The following is a 19484-nucleotide window of genomic DNA, read 5'->3' as shown; positions in this document are numbered from 1 at the left end:
AAAGCTGAGGACTCCCATTCTACTTTTAAATATTCCAGGAACCACAAGTAAATCAGCAGTGCAAAGTACAAATTAAATGAAAAGCCAGACCCTCCCCAGCCAAGACTCACAGACTTCATAGGTCCCTCAAACTGCCAGGTCTCTGGCTGAGGACCCGAGGTTAAAGGACAAACAAATCTCACATGCAGGGTGAGTGGGGAAAAAAAATAAAAAAAAAAATATATATATATATATATATATATATATATTAGGGGTGCAACGATACTCATATCGATATTGAACCGTTCAATACAGTGCTTTCGGTTCAGTACGCATATGTATCGAACAATACTAAATTTTAAATTTATTTTATCAACTTTTCTTCTGACGCTGCTGTCTGTGTTGAGAGCTCAGTGGATCTGCGTTTGACTACTCCGTCTAGGCTGCACTGTCGAGCGCAGATCCACTGAGCGCAGGCAAGCTAGCAAGACAGAAGCTAAGCTCTCCTTGCAACATGGCAAATTGAACCTCCCCCACCCTCATTCAGATCTGGCCTTTGGAACTATTTTGGTCTTCATGTGAAGTATGACCCTGAAGGTAAGCGCATCATGGACTAAAGTAAAACAGTATGTCGGATGTGCCACGCAATGCTCAATTACATTGGTGGGAACTAGTGCGTTAGCGCAGTTAGCTCGTTAACGTGTTGACGCCTTCCAGCTGAAGCACGGGCGATCCGTGGTAGCTCGTTAACGGAGATTTGCTGTGTTGTGGCGTTAACGTCATTTCAGATTAACGCTGACAGCACTAGAGGGAACACAACGAATATGACTGCACATTTACACCGACATCATCCTAGTGCAAAGACAAGTGGAAGCAGACAAAAACAACAAGCACGCATGCTACAAAGTTTACCCGAGTCATTTAGACAGCCGTTAGCACATGATTCTCCTTATGGGGACCTGATATGTTTAATATGCTGCTGAGAATATAGCCCAGAAGAAGCGTATAGTATAGCTTTTATTTTGGAAAGAGTCATTTCTCTTTAATAAACTCTCTTTTCCAAAGATGAGTAATTTCTCGATCAGATAGATTTATTATTTTATTACTTTGTTGTTTCAGCAACATTAAATTTAAAAACTGTACTTTTGAGTTAAAATATATATTTATAATTTTAATAAATGACAAATTAAAAAGGCATGAACATTTTTTTGTATCGAAAAAATATCGAACCGTGACACCAAAGTATCGAACCGAATCGAACTGTGAATTTTGTGTATGTTGCACCCCTAATATATAGATATAGAGATATAGATAGATAAGTATATATATATATATATATATAATATACTTTCTTGCCTTCATGTCTATATATATATATATATATATATATATATATTAGGGGTGCAACGATATTCGTATCGATATTGAACCGTTCGATACAGTGCTTTCGGTTCGGTACGCATATGTATCGAACAATACAACATTTGTAATTTATTTTATCAACTTTCCTTCTGACGATGCTGTCTGTGTGGAGCGCTCAGTGAATCTGCGTTCGACTACTCCGCCTAGGCTGCACTGTCGAGCGCAGATCCACTGAGCGCTCCACACAGACAGCATAGTCAGAAGGAAGAGCGCAGGGCAAGCTAGCGAGACAGAAGTTAAGCTCTCCTTGCAACATGGCAAATTGAACCTCCCCCACCCTCATTCAGATCTGGCGTTTGGAATTATTTTGGTTTTCATGTGACGTATGACCCTGAAGGTAGGCGCTCATGGACTAAAGTAAAACAGTATGTTGGATGTGCCACGCAATGCTCAATTACATGGGTGGGAGCTAGCGTGTTAGCGCAGTTAGCGCGTTAACGTGTTGGCTGTCTAGCCCCATGCACGGGGCTATCAGGGGTAGCTCGTTAACGGAGATTTGCCGTGTTGTGGCGTTAAGGTCATTTTAACGAGGTTAACCTGAAAGCACTAGTGGGAACACAACGAATTTGACTGCACCTTTACGCCAACATCATCCTAGTGCAAAGACAAAAACAACAAGCACGCATGCTACAAACTTTACCCGAGTCATTTAGACAGCCGTTAGCACATGATTCTCCTTATGGGGACCTGATATGTTTAATATGCTGCTGAGAATATAGCCCAGAAGAAGCAGATAGTATAGCTTTTATTTTGGAAAGAGCCATTTCTCTGTAATAAACTCTCTTTTCCAAAGATGAATGATTCCTCAATCAGATACAGGGCTCGCAAAATCGCTAGCCCGACGTCCTGGGGCTAGAGATTTTTCCAGTCGGGCTACCAAAATCTATCTTTGCCCTGCCCGTCGGCCTATCGTAGGAAGGAAAAATATATGTCAATGCTTTTGCATTCTTTCGGAAATGTAGCTGGGTAATTATGTCATTGGCATTGGTGAGCCACTGTCAATATGTGACATATTGAAATCGCGTTTGAATTTGCGCTTGTTTTTTGCTTTCACTTTGCAATCGCGTGAACTTTGTATAGAGAGCGACAGTACTGATTGGTGAGTGATGATAATTTGCGCACCAATTCCTCTGACATTGTGTTATTAATCGTTAGCTTACTACGCAAACATGACAATTGAAATCTCCCGCAGCAAGCTTAAACATGTGAGAGGTTGATCGTGCAGAGAATCGCTGAGCTTATGTGAGTGCGTGTGTAAAAGCAGCAGGATTTATATTTCAGTTCTGCTGAGCCAAATAAGACAGGTCAGGGTGAAGAAGTGACAGCCAAAGAAAAGCTTACCGCAAAACGGAAAAGTTATGACAAATCAGACTATAAGGCAAAAAGAAAGTGCAGCTTTATGGTTTCATGGACAAAATAATTTCTGTGGCTGCGATATGATGAGCTAAATAACCAGGGGTGCACATAAGTGGTCCGCAGGTGCGCATTCGCTGTCAAAATAAAAAACACGCACAAGGGTTAGGGTTAAATTTAAAAACTGTACTTTTGAGTTAAAATCTATATTTATAATTTTAATAAATGACAAATTAAAAAGGCATGAACATTTTATTTTGTATCGAAAAAATATCGAACCGTGACACCAAAGTACCGAACCGAACCGAACCGTGAATTTTGTGTATCGTTGCACCCCTAATATATATATATATATATATACATACATACATGAAGGCAATAAAAGTTTGAATGTTTGGTGAAAAGAGTAATAGATGAGGAAAGAATCTGTACTTCAATTGCTTTCTCAAAATATAAGCTTTTCTTGTCTTACCAGACACTGTCCTTGGTCTCTTTCTCTCTCACTCCATAGTCAGCATGGTACACATCAATGGTGAGATTCTTGTTATTGTCATGAGCTGACTGGAAGTTGGTGATCACACGGCATGGGATGCCCAACAGACGCATTACTGGATCCCAAAAGACAAAGAAAACAGCCAAAAAAAGAAAAGAAGTGAATGAAGCATTTGTCAAATTGTACATTAGATTTTATTGTTCAATATCATTATTCTTAATGCTATGCCACTAGCTGGCCCAGTGATAGAAAGTTGTAAGTAAGGAAAAGACAGATGAGACCCCTGCATATCAGTAATATTATGAACTTCCAGAGAACATCTAGTATTATCCTACATTAGTACTTTGGTCTAGAAAATTGGCGGTTGTACTGTGAGTAAGGACTTGCAGAGTTAGTAAGTACCTGAACACATCACGCCAGCAAATACCCAGCACTGTCCATATTTGACTGATTGGCAGTTGATGTCATACCAGCGCTTGAGGATGGGATAGCTGCCAGACCAGTGAGTGGGTTCATTCCCACCCGAGTATGGACCTGACCACCGTCCCTCCACGACGCCATAGTCATCATTACTGTTGATCTGGAAGCAAAAAAGGAAAACAAAGTTCTCCTTCTTATATTGTGATTTATACAAGTGAGCTATGGTTTCCCTCAAAATGGCTATAAAACATTGATTAACAAAATGCCATAAACCATTCCTTCCCACATGTTACCTTGATTCCTTTTATATTTAAAGTATAATCCTTTAAATCACCCTTTTGCAGAAATGTTCTTACAAATAAAATACATCTGTACAGAACAGATGTATATTCATAAATATCCTACCATGGCGCTGACCACACGACTGACGTAGATGGGGTTACAGCGAGCAGAAACATCATTGGCTGCATTTGCCAGGTGTTTGGGGTTGACATCCAAGATCTTCAGACAAATCTTCACCATGTCTTCTTCAAACTGGGCAGGAAGAGAGCAGCTTATCTTAAACTACAGTGGTGTAAGTCATTCATACTTCATAGCAGAGCAAGTCTACTCATACTTATAGTCAAAAATTATCTACAGTAGTGTCAGATTGTATCTATGTGACTCACTGAGTCATTCTGTGTGAGTACATTCTTAAACTTTACCTGCAAGCAATTAGCAAACATAAATATGTTTTTGCTTATGCAAAGGTTGATGGTGCTTACATCTTCTTTCTCTTGTGTTAAACATTTATCAAGAATCTTAAATTATTCTAGATACTGTATACACCCCTTTACATTAACCAGTTTTATTTTGCTTTATAGAAGATAAAATATTATAGTGGTGTGAAGACAATGGTGTTTAAACCCTTAAAATAAAATATGCAGTAGCAATGAAATTTTAGCATTATTCAGTAGCTACCATTTTGAAAGATAAGATTGTGCCTTTTTAATATGGTGCTATTTGGTGTCTTAAAAAAAAATTAAACCCAGTGTCAAAAATCTAATAAACCTGCACAAAGTGTGTTTGTATGTGTGTACTGGTTTTTCCTATCTTGGTGTAGACCAAAATCTAAAATGTTCCATACTTGTGGGGCCCAACCAAAACCCAAGTCCCCATGAGTTTGAAGGCATTTTTCAGACTCAAAATGTGGTTTTAGTGTCAGGGTTACAATTGGGTTATGGTTAGGTTTAGGGGAAGGGTTAGGGTTAGGCATTCATTTTTGATGGTTAGGATTAGGGTAAGCGGCTAGGGAAAGCATTATGTCAATGAGACAACACCCGACATATATATGTGTGTGTGTGTGCACATGTGTGGTGTATACCTGCCCAAAGTCCCAGGGAACAGATCTGATGTAGTTATCACTTCCACTATAGATTATACCATGTTCATTCAACACATACTCCTGTCTCTGTGCCTCATCAGAGAGAGACACTGAATCATCTACAGTAAAAAGGACAGGGATAAATACTTAAGACATAAAGATCAATGGATAGTGTTTTTAAGGAAAACAACAGCAACAGATGAACAGTGTTGATGGACAGTTAGGCAAACTGGCAGCAGACAGAAAGATAACAAACCTACCAGGGCACCAGGGATTGAAGAGCACTACCAGAGTTGCCAACAAGGTTTCCTCGTTCCTATATCTGGCAGTTAAGTTGTACTTTCCGATTGGAGCGTCAGCTGGAGGGGTAATGGTTAAATTCAAGGAACCCGTTAGTGGGTAAGATCTCTTCTCAAGCTCCACCTTCCATACCGCCTTCGCTGACGGCGAACGTCTGATTTTGTCTGGAATACCAAAGCATGACTTTGTCCCCAGGTTCTCGGATGGATGTTTTCCTGTTGAGAGGATTCACAGAGGTAATAGGTAACTAGAGATAAACAATACAATACAATCAAACCGTTTTAACCACCAAAGATGGACATTATGAAAACTATCCTCCTTAAACCCGCATTAATTCTAATGACCAGCAGGTGGTGACTGTTTAAAAAAGTGCAGTTGCAAAGAAGACTGAGAAAACAGCAGTAAGTAAACACTTTAATGGTTTATGGTCGCAGTCCCTATTTTCAAATTTTACTGAATGCAACATCATGTTCCTGTTACAACGTTGTTCTTCATTATCATCAGAAACAATGCTCTATGAGTGACAAGTCACTAGTGCAGGTGTGTGTCGTGTTTCTCAGTCCTTTTCCTTGACATGTCAGTCAGGTCAAGGCTTTAAAACACCACTGTCTATAAACTGGTGCAAACTGTCACACCAACTGGATCCATCTTTAACTTACCGTCTATGGTCCCTGACAGGACCTTCCATGTCCAAAAAAAGAATTTAATAAACATAAATCAGTACCTTAAAGATGCATCATTACTCTTTTTTTTAAATTATGCATTAAAAGGGGAAATGGGTTCAAAGTTGAGCACAGTCCAAGAATAAATCTATGGAGCTATAAATGAGCATTATAGGTTACCATTTGAAAGTTTAGCCATGTTTACTAAGATATTGACCACATATACATGTACAACACAGAACAAGTAAATGTGTCTCATTATAGACTTGCACCTCTCACTCTATGACAGCTGGGGTAAATATTAACTTTCAAACTTGTTAGAATTTGCATTATGTACTGTACTTCCATGCACATTTCAATCATGCCAGTCACTGCCTCCCTTTTTAATTTCATGCCAACAAAGACATTGCAACCAATGACTGAAAGCAAAAGAAAAACTCTGGTCACATCCAACTGTGCTAGTAGGTGAAAGCCTTTAAGAAGTAAAGCTTAGTTTATTTACAACAGAGCCTTTTCCCCTTTGTGTTATGTCTAGCTTTCTCCTCACCTTTTCAGTTGTCTGCTCCACCCTCATTGCTGTCACCTGACATAATTTCTCTTAATCTCTCTTTCTATTAATAAATATAAAACCTGCTCTCTGTTTGAAATATCTGGCTCCTGTGTTTAAGAGCTCTTTTTAAACTACACTAACACACATGTATCTTTCATTTTTAATGGGTTTCACAAAGGTCTTGATAGACATCCATATTAAGCATTCCGAAACATTAATATCGCTGATAAAACAGAGAAAAAGAAGAAAATAGAGAAAACAGAAACAAGAAAAAAAACTCATAAAACACTGTTGATACATGGAAATCAATTTTCAAACAGTTCTTTTATTACTTCAATAAACAAAATGTATTAAAAGAACGTTATATGCAATTTAAAAAATATCTTCATTGTATAATTACAGACCAACCTGTTTCTGCAGTGATGGTGAGCGGGTAAAGGTCAGGGTTGAAAGGTTGCGTCAGTTCAACTTTCACAGTGAACGGCTGACCTCTCCTCACAATCAGCTGATCCTTTGAGAGTTTTTTGGTGTGGTGTTCAGTGTTGTTGATCTCATAGTTGAGACCGACTTCTTTAAAAACTGGAAAAAATAAAAATATAACTGAAACAGACAAAATCAAAAGAATTGTGGCTAGTTTTCCAGGATACTGGAACCTTCATCCTGTTAATGTCTTTTGTGTGTGTGTGTGTGTGTGTGTTTTCCTTTCCTTTTTCTCTCCATATGTTTGCCTTAAATGTCAAATTAACTATTCCACACTTAAGGACTAAAGCCCACAGTGGTGATATTTTCTCCAGCTAAACAAAAACAAAACTGAGGTAATAGTCTTTGGCGCCAAAGAAAAACGATTACAGGTCACCAGAGACTTCAATCTATACACCTGAAAAACCACAAACCAGGCGAGAAATTTGGGTGTAGTGATGGATGCAGACCTAAACTTAGAAAAACACATTAAGAACAATAACAAAGTCAGCTATCACCCTCAAGAATATTCAAGGATAAAATCGATGTCTCAACAGGACCTGGAAAACTAGTCCAATGCATTCATCTTTAGTAGGCTTGATTACTGTAACAGCATCTTTACAGGTCTACCTAAAAAATCAGTCAGACAACTACAGCTCATTCAGAACTCTGCTGCTCGAGTCCTCACTAAGACCAAAAAAGTGGACCACATCAGTCCAGCTCTGAGGTCTTTACACTGGCTGCCTGTCCGTCAGAGGATAGACTTTAAAGTTCTGATGCTGGTCTATAAAGCTCTGAATGGTTTAGGACCAAAATACATCAGTGACCTCCTGACCCAGTATGAACCTTCCAGATCCCTCAGGTCATCTGGATCCGGTTTTTTATCAGTTCCCAGAGTCAGAACCAGACACGGAGAAGCTGCATTCAGCTTTTATGCTCCATATATCTGGAACAAACTCCCAGACAGCCTCAGATTAGCTGAAACACTGAGCTTATTTAAATCCAGGTTGAAGACTCACCTGTTCTCAGCTGCATTTGAATAAAGCACCAAATCCACACTTTTAAGCTTAAATTTCAAAACTTACATTTAACTACTGATTTTATCTACTGTTCTGATTTTATCTGTTTTGATTTTATATACTGTTTTGTTTGTTTGTTAATTAGTTTGTTTGTTTGCTTGTTTTAATCAATTTTAAATCATGCTTTTTATTTGTTTTTGTTTCTAATGTCTCTGTAAAGCACTTTGAATCACCTTGTTGTTGAATTGTGCTATACAAATAAACTTGCCTTGCCTTGCCTTGATATGTTTACTCCATCTTTTCAAACTGTCTCCTACACACAAAGTTTAATAATTAATAACAAGAATTGCACCTTTACTTTGACAAAGTTTACTTGCTGAGTTCAAATCTGAAAACCCCTTTCCTCCAACATGTCCTACTTTTTAGTTATGATGTTGATGCAAGAATTGGACAATTAGGATGACTGAATAGAAACAGCAACACATTTCAGCATTTAAGAAGTAAGTTTGGTCTTGAGATAAGAAAAGCCAGATGTTTCATTCTAAGGTTATTTATAGATGTCTGCTCAAGAAATGGATAAATGTAAGCACAATAATTTAATGGAGCTCAGAAGGTAAAGCAGGTCATCTAATCGGAGAGTTAGTGATTCAATCCCTGGCTGCTTCAGTCTGCCTGCCAAAGAATATTGGACAAGATTAAACCCCTAGTTGTTCTCTGATGTCTCCGTCAGAGTATAAATATTAGACAGAAAGTACTGAGGCATAAAAAAGTGCTTGTGTAATGTGTGTGAATGAGGCATGCTGTATAAAAATCAATCTGGCATACTGGTATTTAAACTGACTTGAACCTGGACCTAATTTTGTTTTACAGAACATATTTTGGATTTTCACGGTTGTGAGATAATGACCACAGGCATGCCATTAGCTTTGTCTGGTTTTTGTTTTTTATTGTGATAAAGTTGAGCATATCACAAAAAAATCTTCACTTGCTTTAATCCAATGCATTTTTATTCCCCAGAAGCTTTTTTTTAAGAAACTGCAAAGGTGACTGAAGTCACATCATCTATAAGCATTTTATGACATTGTATTTAATTTACCAGATAAAAACCTTTGCAACCCCACTCACTGGTCTGCAACCTTTTCTAAAAATCTCTTTTTTATTTTGCTTTTGCTTCTAACAAACCATGTGATATAATATTATGTAAATACATTTTATTATGTAAATAATACATCTTGTGTTAAAAAGAAAATGTAAATAACAATACATTCTTCATGCATACAATATATATAAGGTGCGATGTATTGTAAATGATGGTAAAATTCAGTTAATGTACATCCAAAAGTTGCTGTACTTACTTGACCGTCTGGTCTCCAATGACATCTTTCTAGACTTTCTGCAGCAGTTTAAGTACAGCGAGAAGCTCTCTGGAAGGCGCTGACCAGCACACTGACAGGATACGCTGAACCATGGTGGATTTTAAACCAACTCCTACACCCATCCCCATTTCACAAACTAGATTAACCAGCTAGACTAGCAATTTCCTGGTTGTTCAAAAGCTGCTTGCGCGTGCGCACGCACGCACACGCGCACACACACACACACACACACACACACACACACACACACACACACACACAGGGTAAAGAATCTTACAAAAACCTGGATCGACTCCAGAAATGAATAACTTTTAAGCAAGATCAAACCGCACCCCTGGCAAAAAAAAAAAAAATCAAATTCCATTTGGCAATCAAAACCGAACCCATTGCATGACCTCACTGTCAGAGGTGTCATTATGGACCTGACGGTAATTTGTGGATTCCAGTTTGTGACTGCTAATGTGATTTAACCTGCAACGCATGCAAGCATCACACAATGAGCACAAACCTGGATTAGAACTTTACATGCTGCTTTATTTACTCTAAGTACAATATGCATCAGTTTAAAATAAATACTTGCTGATAATTCACAGGTAATTTAGTATAATACATTGCACTAATTATGTATGGAGGGTTTCATCCCAAGTCAAGCATCTTGTGACTGTATGTTAAGCAGAAGGAAGGAGGCCGGGAATAGTGAGTGCCAGAATCCCTATCAAGAATGAGACAACAAACATCCATAAGTACGTCAGAAAGAACTGATCACGTGCTTAGTGAATACATCAGGCAGCAGAAACCCAAGAAAGAAGATGAGCGAGAAGAAGAACCATTATGGATGGATAGATTGCATATGCCAGATAGAAGAAGGGTGGAAGATGCTATCAAGTATGGCATTCATGGAATGCCATAACCAAGTAGCCGGCACAGTACAATGGAACATCTGTGCCAAGTATAGACTGGAAGTCCCAAGGTCAAAATGGCATACTAGGGTGGGTTGAGAATGTCCAAGCTAAGATCTTGTGGGTCTTCCAGATTCAGATGAACAAACTGGTAATGGCTAACCAATGAGAAATAGTAGTTGTGGACAGGCACAGGAAGATGGCCATAGGGACAGATGTAGCTATACCAAGTAATAGCAACATCAGGGAAAAGGAACATGAAAAGCTGAGAGAGGTGCTTGAGAAAATATGGAGGGTGAAGGCAACAGTGGTCCAGCAGTTTCCAGGAATGACATCTGAGATCTCTTTCCAGAAGAGGGCAGGATTAGGAATTACAAATATATTGTGCAGAACTCTAAATTTGGGATTAAAAAATAATAATCTACATCTATCTATATAGATAACTATCTATATATTCAACTATCTATATATTGTCTCTCTTACTTGTAGGCTTTCACTATAATACACAGGCTTCCTCAAGGGTGTTCTTGACTTGGTTAGATGTTTTTCTTAACCATGGAAATAATTCAGCATGCACTCTAGTTGTCTTACGTGGTCTTTCAAGCCTTTTGGTGTTGCTGAGGTAGTAAATACCATTAACTTGTTTTAACAACTGATTTGGGCAATTCTAAAGTTTCTGCTGTCTCTTTGTTAGATTTATTTGTGTTTTTCAGCCTGATCACCTCCATCACTTGCACTAACATCTCTTTGGGCCTCTTATTTAAAATTAAATTTGAATTACAGCAAAGAGCTTGCCGTGTTAGTCCATTTGATTTACCTTTGTTATCATTATTTATTTATTGATTTACTTTATTTTAAGTTATTGCAGACAGGACAGACATGACAGAGGGATAGGAAAGGGAGAAAGAAAGAAAGGGAGAGAAGACACTAAAAAAAATTAGCTGGATTTAAATGAAAAGCAAAAAGAAAGTAGCACAATATACACACACCTGCAGGCAATCGGACAATTGCAGAGAAGGCAGGCAAGCACTACATGTTTCTGTTACTTCAGGGTATACTAGTTGTCACCGTTCTAACACTTGGTTCTTATGTTTCTTTTGTAATATTTTGAATGAATGTTCACTGATCCCTAGAAGGTTCGACTTATACTGGGACATACACTTAGTACTTCAAAGTTAAGGTTATATGGAGTTTCTATGTAGCAGGAGTTTGGGCTAGGAGGTTGAAGCTGTTGGGAATATTCTGCGGTCACCTTGGTTCAGAAAGGGGACCTAGTGGGTGGGGTGGGGCGGGGTGGGGTGGGGGGAACTATGGCCCCGAGTTATTGTTCCTGTGTTTGTTTGCTTTCGTTGTATGTGGGTTTGTGTGGTGGTTTTTTTTTTTGTTTTTGTTTTTTTGTTTTGTTTTGTTTTGTTTTATTTTCTCTTGTCCCCTCCCATGTACGGTCAACTTGTTATTGTCACCAGATTTCAGTAAAACATATATATGGCTAGTTATAGCACTAACAATAGTACTATTAGATTCTTGTCTTGGAATGTGAAAGGCTTGAACGGTCCGGTAAAGAGATCTCGGGTTCTCAGCCACGTAAAACATCTCAGTGCAGATGTAGCTTTTCTCCAGGAGACTCATTTGCGAGCCAAAGATCATAAAAGACTTAAACCTCCATGGATAGGTCATATGTTTCACTCAAACTTTGATATTCGAGCCAGAGGAGTGGCAATTTTAATTAGAAATAAAATACATTTTTCTCTCACTAAATTGATTGCTGACAAAAATGGGCGATATCTAATTGTTGTAGGGACCCTCGTGAATAACCCAGTTGTTTTAGTGAACGTCTATGCCCCAAACTTTGACAACACTCTGTTTGCTAATAATCTTCTGAGGATGATTCCTGACTTAAATACACACCTCCTGATATTCGGAGGTGATTTAAACTGCGTTATTGACCCAGCTTTAGACAAATCTGCCACTGGCTCTAAAGCATCATCTGCTATGTCCAGGGCTTTCTCACACTTTATGACCCAAAATGGATACATTGATCCTTGGAGGTTTTTTAATCCCCAAGCCAGAGAATATTCCTTTTTTTTCAAATGTTCATCACACATATTCTCAGATCGATTACTTTTTTATAGATGGCTCCATGGCTTCTAAAGTTTGCAACTCTGAATATCTTCCGATTGTTATATCTGATCATGCTCCATTAATCCTGGATATGGCTTTGTCTCCTGGCTATAGACCTCAGCACCCATGGAGGTTGAACTCTCTTCTTTTGTCTGATTCAGCTTTCTGTGACTATATCTTATCTGCAATTGATAACTTCTTAACTACGAATGAGTCTGAGGACATCTCAAACTCTCTACTATGGGAAACTCTTAAAGCATACCTCAGGGGCCAAATAATTTCCTATTTATCTCACCTATCTAAATCTAAGAAAGCTAAGCAAAATGAACTTTCTGCCAAAATTCAAGCTCTAGATCGGCAACACGCTCAAACTCCCTCACCTGAAATATATAAGCAGCGTCTTAACCTGCAATCGGAGTTCAGTCTCCTGTCGACCCATGATGCAGAGCAATTGTTATTACGGTCCCGTGGCAACTATTACGAACATGGTGATAAAGCCTCTCGTCTGCTAGCCCACCAGCTACGTCACCAATCGGCATCTCGCCAAATATTGCAAATTAGAAATGAATCGGGAACTTTGACTTCTGATCCAACGGAAATCAACTCAATTTTTAAGTCATTTTATAGTTCTCTGTATATATCAGAGTTCCCCTCTAATTCTATAGATATGAACCAGTTTCTTAACAAATTGGATACCCCTACAATTACAACCTCAACAGCAGCAGAAATTGATGCACCGCTCACTTTGGATGAGGTCATATCATCAATCGCATCCTTACAGTCTGGAAAGTCCCCTGGTCCCGATGGGTTCCCTGCCGAATTTTATAAAAAATTCCACTTAAAACTGGCCCCTTTGCTGCTGTCGGTTTTTGAGGAGTCTCTGAAATGCGGCTCTCTCCCTCAGACACTAAGACAGGCTTCTGTCTCATTACTGCATAAAGAAGGAAAGGATCCTACCTGTTGTGGCTCTTATCGACCAATAAGCCTTCTTAATGTAGACTTTAAAATCTTATCCAAACTGCTAGCAACCCGTTTGGAAAGAGTTCTCCCTTCTATTATATCAGACGAACAGACAGGCTTTATTAAAGGAAGACATTCCTTTTTTAATATACGGTCCCTTCTTAATATAATATATTCCAGAAATCATAGCACCGTCCCTGAGGTGGTGATTTCATTGGATGCTGAAAAAGCATTTGATCGAGTGGAATGGGAGTATCTTTTTGCAGTCTTGAGGAAATTTGGTTTTGGTGACAGTTTTATATCTTGGATTCATCTTTTATATACTACGCCACTGGCATCTGTTTGTACTAATAATGTGAATTCTGAGTATTTTACTCTATCACGTGGTACACGTCAAGGCTGCCCACTCTCACCTTTACTTTTCACTTTAGCAATAGAGCCTCTTTCTGTGACTCTCAGAACCTCGCCTCTGTTTCAAGGGGTTATTCGTGGTGGTACGGAATATAGGGTTGCTCTGTATGCAGATGACTTATTACTATATGTTACAAATCCAACAATTTATTTATCCTCTATAATGGAAATGCTTCTGAGTTTTGGCTCTTTCTCTGGGTACAAGATTAATATACAAAAAAGTGAATGTTTTCCTATAAACCCAGCTGCAAAGGAGCTTAGACAAACAGATTTTAATTTCCATTTAGCTTCCTCAGGTTTTAGATATCTAGGAGTGCATATTACCAGTTCATTTAAAGCTTTGCGAACAGCTAATCTTAACCCTTTGCTGACCTATGTCAGGTTGGCTTTTCAAAGGTGGGCAAATCTTCCTGTGTCACTTCTTGGCAGGATTAATATTATAAAAATGAATATTCTACCTAAATTCCTCTACCTTTTTCAGTGTATCCCATTGTTTCTACCTAAGTCCTTTTTCAAATCTGTGAATCAAATGATTTCATCATTTATATGGGCAAATAAGACCCCCAGGATTAGTATGACCTCACTACAACAGGGTAAGCTCAGTGGGGGTCTTGCTCTGCCCAACTTGATGTTTTATTATTGGGCAGCCAACATTCAGAAGTATACCTATTGGCTGAATGATCCTCAAGCTACTTGGTGTTGCCTTGAGGCTCAATCATGTTTCTCTTCCTCACTCCCAGCACTATTATTTTCATCCCTTCCGGTTTCCCTGCTACGATTCACAGACAACCCTGCTCTAATTGGCTCTCTAAAAATATGGTATCAATTCCGGCGTCACTTCAATTCTATCTCTGCTTCTGCTCTGACCCCAGTCTGCAACAACCACCTCTTCCCCCCATCCCTGGTGGACTCCTCCTTCAGTATATGGGCAAGAAAAGGTATCAAATGTTTTCATGACTTCTTCAAAGATAACATTTTTCTCAGCTTTAGTGAACTTTGTTCTTTGTACGATTTGCCCTCGTATCATTTGTTCCGCTACTTTCAAATAAGACACTGTGCATCTTCTATCTGGTCAGAGTTTCCAAGTCAGCCTTTCAAGCCTTGGTGGGAAGACTTATTCCAGTTGAAGCCTCACAGTAAGGCTCTAATATCACAAATCTATACTTTAATTATGTCATCGGGCAATTACTCAACCAAGAAAATTGCCTCGAGTTGGGAACAGGAACTGGGTCTTCAGTTTGTTGAAGGTTACTGGGACAAAGTAATTGACAGAATTCATTCTTCAGCCTCATGTGCAAGACTCTCCCTTATTCAGTTTAAGACGGTATACAGATTACACTTCTCAACATCTAGATTATCTAAAATATACCCCAGCATTCCTGACCTGTGCAACAGATGCAACACCTCCCCCTGTGATTTAACTCATATGTTTTTTGCCTGCCCGTCACTTCAATTATACTGGACTTTTTACTCTGAAGTGCTCTCTCATGTTTTGAGTGTCACTCTCAAACCATGTCCACTACTTGCCATTTTTGGTGTTTCTGAGGACGCCACCCTGAACCTTAGTCGTAAACAACTGGATATTATCGCTTTCACTTCACTGCTGGCACGGCGTCGAATTTTGCTGTCTTGGAAAGCTCCTCACCCTCCAGCCTGATCACGTTGGCTGGAAGATGTTATGTTCTTTTTAAAAATGGAGAAAATAAAATTTAGACTCAGAGGGAATGTTAATAAGTTCTCACAGATGTGGCAGCCTTTTATCACTTACTTTAACTCGTTGAAAACACTTACAATAGACTAAACTTTTGTACCACAAGGTTCCCTTCTGTTATGGTTTTGGGAGGGAGTTGATTTTTTTTTTTTTTTTTGTTTTCTGTGCGTGGGTTGTTGTTTTTTTTGTTTTGTTTTTCTTCCTCTTTTTTTTTTTTTTTTTTTTTTCTGTTTTATTGATATCCGAATTTCAATGGCCCAACCTGTTTTGATATATGTCTTTATATCGGTTGATACTTGCTGCATTGGGCCTGATATGTTAAATTACATGTGCAAAACTTTATAAATGAAGAGGGAAAAAAATATATATATATACACACAACACCACAGCAATAACCTAGATAAGTGTAAGTAACAGTAAATACTAAATATTGAATTTTATTGTGCAGCACGTAAGACCGACAGCACACAATGTGTGTGAGCGCGCTTGTATTCAGAAGGTTTCTCTATGTAACAATCGGCTGGAGGGAGTGGGGAGCCATAGCCCTGCCCCCCAGAGTATGAAGCAGACACGCAGGAGATCCAGGCGTTTTTCGACGTTACAATCAGTATGTAAGCACACAGGTTTTAAAAATCACAAACTGTAATCCACAAATTGCAGTCATGTCCATAATTATACCTTTGGTAGTGAGTTCATACAATGGGTTTGGTTTTTTTGTTAGTAGGATTACTCAAAACAATAGATGGATTTAGATGACAATCTTTGCAAAAGGTGGAGTTTGATCAAGTTTAAAAGTGATTAACTTCACCAGAGTTGGAACCAGGAAGCTTTGGGAAGACTATTTACCAATATAAAGAGAGTGACTGTGTTTGTGGGTGCTGCATCCTGGAACCTTTGGGCTTGGCAGAGCACGCAGCTGTAAGTGATGTGGCTTCCTGTAGAAGCAACGAGAAAAAAAATCATTAAAAGTTCTACAAAGGTGCATAACTTTCCATTTATCATTATCCTGAGATAACACCTTTTTGACGCCGAGAATAAAAAAACAAAAGAAAAAAAGCAGTTTGTTGTGAGCTTGGGCTTGAAGTAGCAGTTTACAGTTAGTTAGCACTGTGGATACGATCGAACTCGCTCACATATTTTGCTGAGGGAGACATCAACTGGACTGAATATGTTGAAAGACTGAGAGACTTTTTCTTGGCAAATGAATTCTTGATGAGGGGAAGGAAAGGCCAGTTCTTCTCAGTTCAGAACAAGGAAGTACAAGTACAAACTGAAACTAGAAACATGGAACTAACATTCAAACCAGAAAAACGGCCTAACACACTTGAGGTGGTACAACGCGACAAAGGGCAAAGGAATACACAGGGCTTGCCAAAAAACTCCAGTTTTGTCTCTTCTATGCACAGGCCATTGTCCCAGAAGCTTTGTGACTTGTCAATATTCATTTGGGCAAATTCCTGTCTCACTTTTTTAAGCTTTGCTTTCAACAGTGGTGTTCTCCTCCGTCATCTTCCATTAAGTCCACCTTGGCTTAAATAGCAATGGATGATTTGATCTGCCACTGATGTATCTTGGCCTTGGAGTTCACCTTTTATCTCTTTGTAAGCTATTATGCCGTCGTTGGTTACCATTCATATCACTGATCTCTTCAGTAAGGAGTAAAAGCAGTGCACCCTTTAGGGTTTTAGCAAAATGTGATTAACAGATTACTCATCAACCCTGGTTTCACCATAAGCCTTCATAATCAGGACTTCACACACCATCTGGTGACATTTTCCCCTTAAAATGACTAATTGTTATATTTTACACCAATTAGGAAAAGTCATATTTCCAATTGATGCGCACACCCTGCACTTTAATTTAAACATCAAAACATGTGGAATCTAGTCCAATGACAAACCAAATGAATACCCTGAACACCCTGACAACCAATCTCATGTCATGTCTTAGCATACAGCAGACTTTCCTAGTTAGTGAATGTAGTCTTGCATAAGTAGGATGTGATTCGAGTGAATCATGTGATGTAGAATTTGGAGTAAAATTTCCCAATATTGCGTCAGGCTATCCAGTAAAATCTTTGATTTGCATTTTGTTACTTTTGAATCATCACAAAGGCATCTGTGTTGAAACTGTTTATGGGTGAGTGTGATGCCCAGAGAGTTCGTAGATCCCTGTAACAGCTTGGTGGTTTTTTGTTTTGCTTACTTTTCAAAAGTTGCACATGTTGTTATTTATCATTATTAATAAAATGCTTTAGACACTTAAATCTCAAATTAAGTCAACAAGTTTTTTTTTGGTTTTTTTCCCCTTTGAGTCTAGAAAACTGCAGTCAATATATAAAGGGATTCTGTTGTGTTTTTACTTACTTTTCATCATGTACTGGGCATGTTGCCAGTATTCAGTTTTATGATCTTGTGTGAGCCTGTTCTGAGTTGCCCGTTGTGGTGTTCCTGGTCTTTCCCTTGTGACTTCCCCCCTGTGTGCCCCTCGGTACTGTGAGCCTTCGTCTCTCCTTATGTTACATATTGTCCCTGCCTTAGCAAGTTCTCCCCTTGCCCTCTCCCCCCTGTGTGCCCTCTCATTCATGAGCCCTCGTCTCCCTTGTGGTTAGTGTCCACCGTAGCTGTGTTTTTCCTGCTCTCTCTCCTCCTTCTACCTCGTATTGGACATTTGACTTGCCGTCCCGTCTGTGTCTCAAGGTTGTGTCAAGCTGTGTTCCCGTGATTCCCACTTCTCGTTAGTGCTGTCTGCGCTCCCTTGTTCGGCGTGGTCTCCCTCATGCTGTGTGTGCTCCCGTGTCTTCTGGCTTTGTACATTGCTTTTCCAGTTTAGTTTGATGTTTGCTATCGCTTTCGTTTTCACTGTCAGAATGCTGCATTTGAGTTTATCCCCTGGTGTGAGTGTTTGGGTCTCATCTGCTCCATCATGACATGTACGTGTGGGTTCTATTTGAGTGGTCATTTTTTAAAATAATGAAGTCACATATGTAAATTCCCGGACCCAAGTTAATGTAACCACTATGCTTGATGAATCGCTTGTACAAAAATTCGCTTATGTTAAGTAAAGCCTCACGGTGAGTTTGCAGGCTTACTGTTAAATGATGTTCAGTAGTCTGTACATTTTTAAGTAAGCACACAGGTTTTAATCCCACGAATTGCAATGCATGTCGTCATAATCACACCTCAGTTAAGCCAGGGCCGTGCCAGCTCCAATCAGCATCATGGTAATCATGGTTCCCAATAGCTAGATGTCTTCAACGTCCTCCATTGAGAGTGTTGCCAGACACATAACCTGCTACTTCTCCCAGCTGTCCATCGTGTATCCAGCAACAAATGTCAATTGCGTTAAGAGACCAATTGATCAAATCCATAATTTCGTGATTTAGAGAACAAGACGGAGAGAGTTTCTGAGAGTTAGACAAGACTAGACAAGGACAAGAGAAGCCAAACAGGAGAGCCACACGAGAGTTATTCAGGCAGCTAATTGTGATTAGTGTGCAACGACTTATGAGATGAATTTGCAAATTCTGAACACATTTTAATCACCACTATATCACTGATGAATGTTACTTTTAACAATAATTAATTAACTCAACAAAACACACTTTTCAGCTTTTCATGCTTTTTGAAACTCAGTTTTTTGGAGACCTGTGATGTAAATATTTCTGTCTCTAAAGCACACAAAAAGGTTTGGACATTGTTCATAGTGCATGTTTGAGGTTAACTTTTTCCAAAGAAATAATTAACACAGTTCAGCAGGCTACATACTGAACTTGAAGGATAAAAGCAAAGTATTGATCCAATTGTGTTAGTATCCATCCAATACCAATAATAGTGTTGGTATACTATCGATATTTGGATCAATCCGCCCATCTCTAAAATGCAGGACTCAAATGCAAAAGGTGAATTCAAATTGGCAGCTTTATTTCTAGGAGAATTGTCCATAAACAAAAATTCACACACACAAAAAAACTAAACCCAGAATAT

The 19484-nt window shown here is 38.9% G+C and overlaps 1 protein-coding gene across 2 annotated transcripts in view; it reads right to left on the bottom strand.

The window, feature by feature from the left end:
- Nucleotides 1-19484, bottom strand: part of LOC120716398 (protein-glutamine gamma-glutamyltransferase E-like) — a 53149-nt gene that overhangs the window by 8273 nt on the left and 25392 nt on the right. Inside the window, exons 1-7 of one of the 2 annotated variants that reach the window (XM_040003940.1) lie at nucleotides 9376-9550; nucleotides 6951-7121; nucleotides 5291-5545; nucleotides 5031-5149; nucleotides 4073-4201; nucleotides 3650-3827; nucleotides 3227-3362 (exon numbers count right to left, since the gene is read on the bottom strand). The exons of the other annotated variant lie outside the window; for it this stretch is intronic. Of the exons in view, the coding sequence (XP_039859874.1) occupies nucleotides 3227-3362; nucleotides 3650-3827; nucleotides 4073-4201; nucleotides 5031-5149; nucleotides 5291-5545; nucleotides 6951-7121; nucleotides 9376-9400 (1013 nt within the window). The 5' untranslated portion in view covers nucleotides 9401-9550. Of the gene's footprint in view, nucleotides 1-3226; nucleotides 3363-3649; nucleotides 3828-4072; nucleotides 4202-5030; nucleotides 5150-5290; nucleotides 5546-6950; nucleotides 7122-9375; nucleotides 9551-19484 lie in introns of those variants that run through there. 2 annotated transcript variants of the gene reach the window in all.

The sequence above is a fragment of the Simochromis diagramma genome, unplaced genomic scaffold (assembly GCF_900408965.1).
Source record: "Simochromis diagramma unplaced genomic scaffold, fSimDia1.1 OVJJ01000320.1, whole genome shotgun sequence".
Classification (NCBI taxonomy): domain Eukaryota; kingdom Metazoa; phylum Chordata; class Actinopteri; order Cichliformes; family Cichlidae; genus Simochromis; species Simochromis diagramma.
The sequence above is the reverse complement of the archived record's forward strand: the minus strand, read 5'-3'. Positions and strand labels throughout refer to the sequence as shown.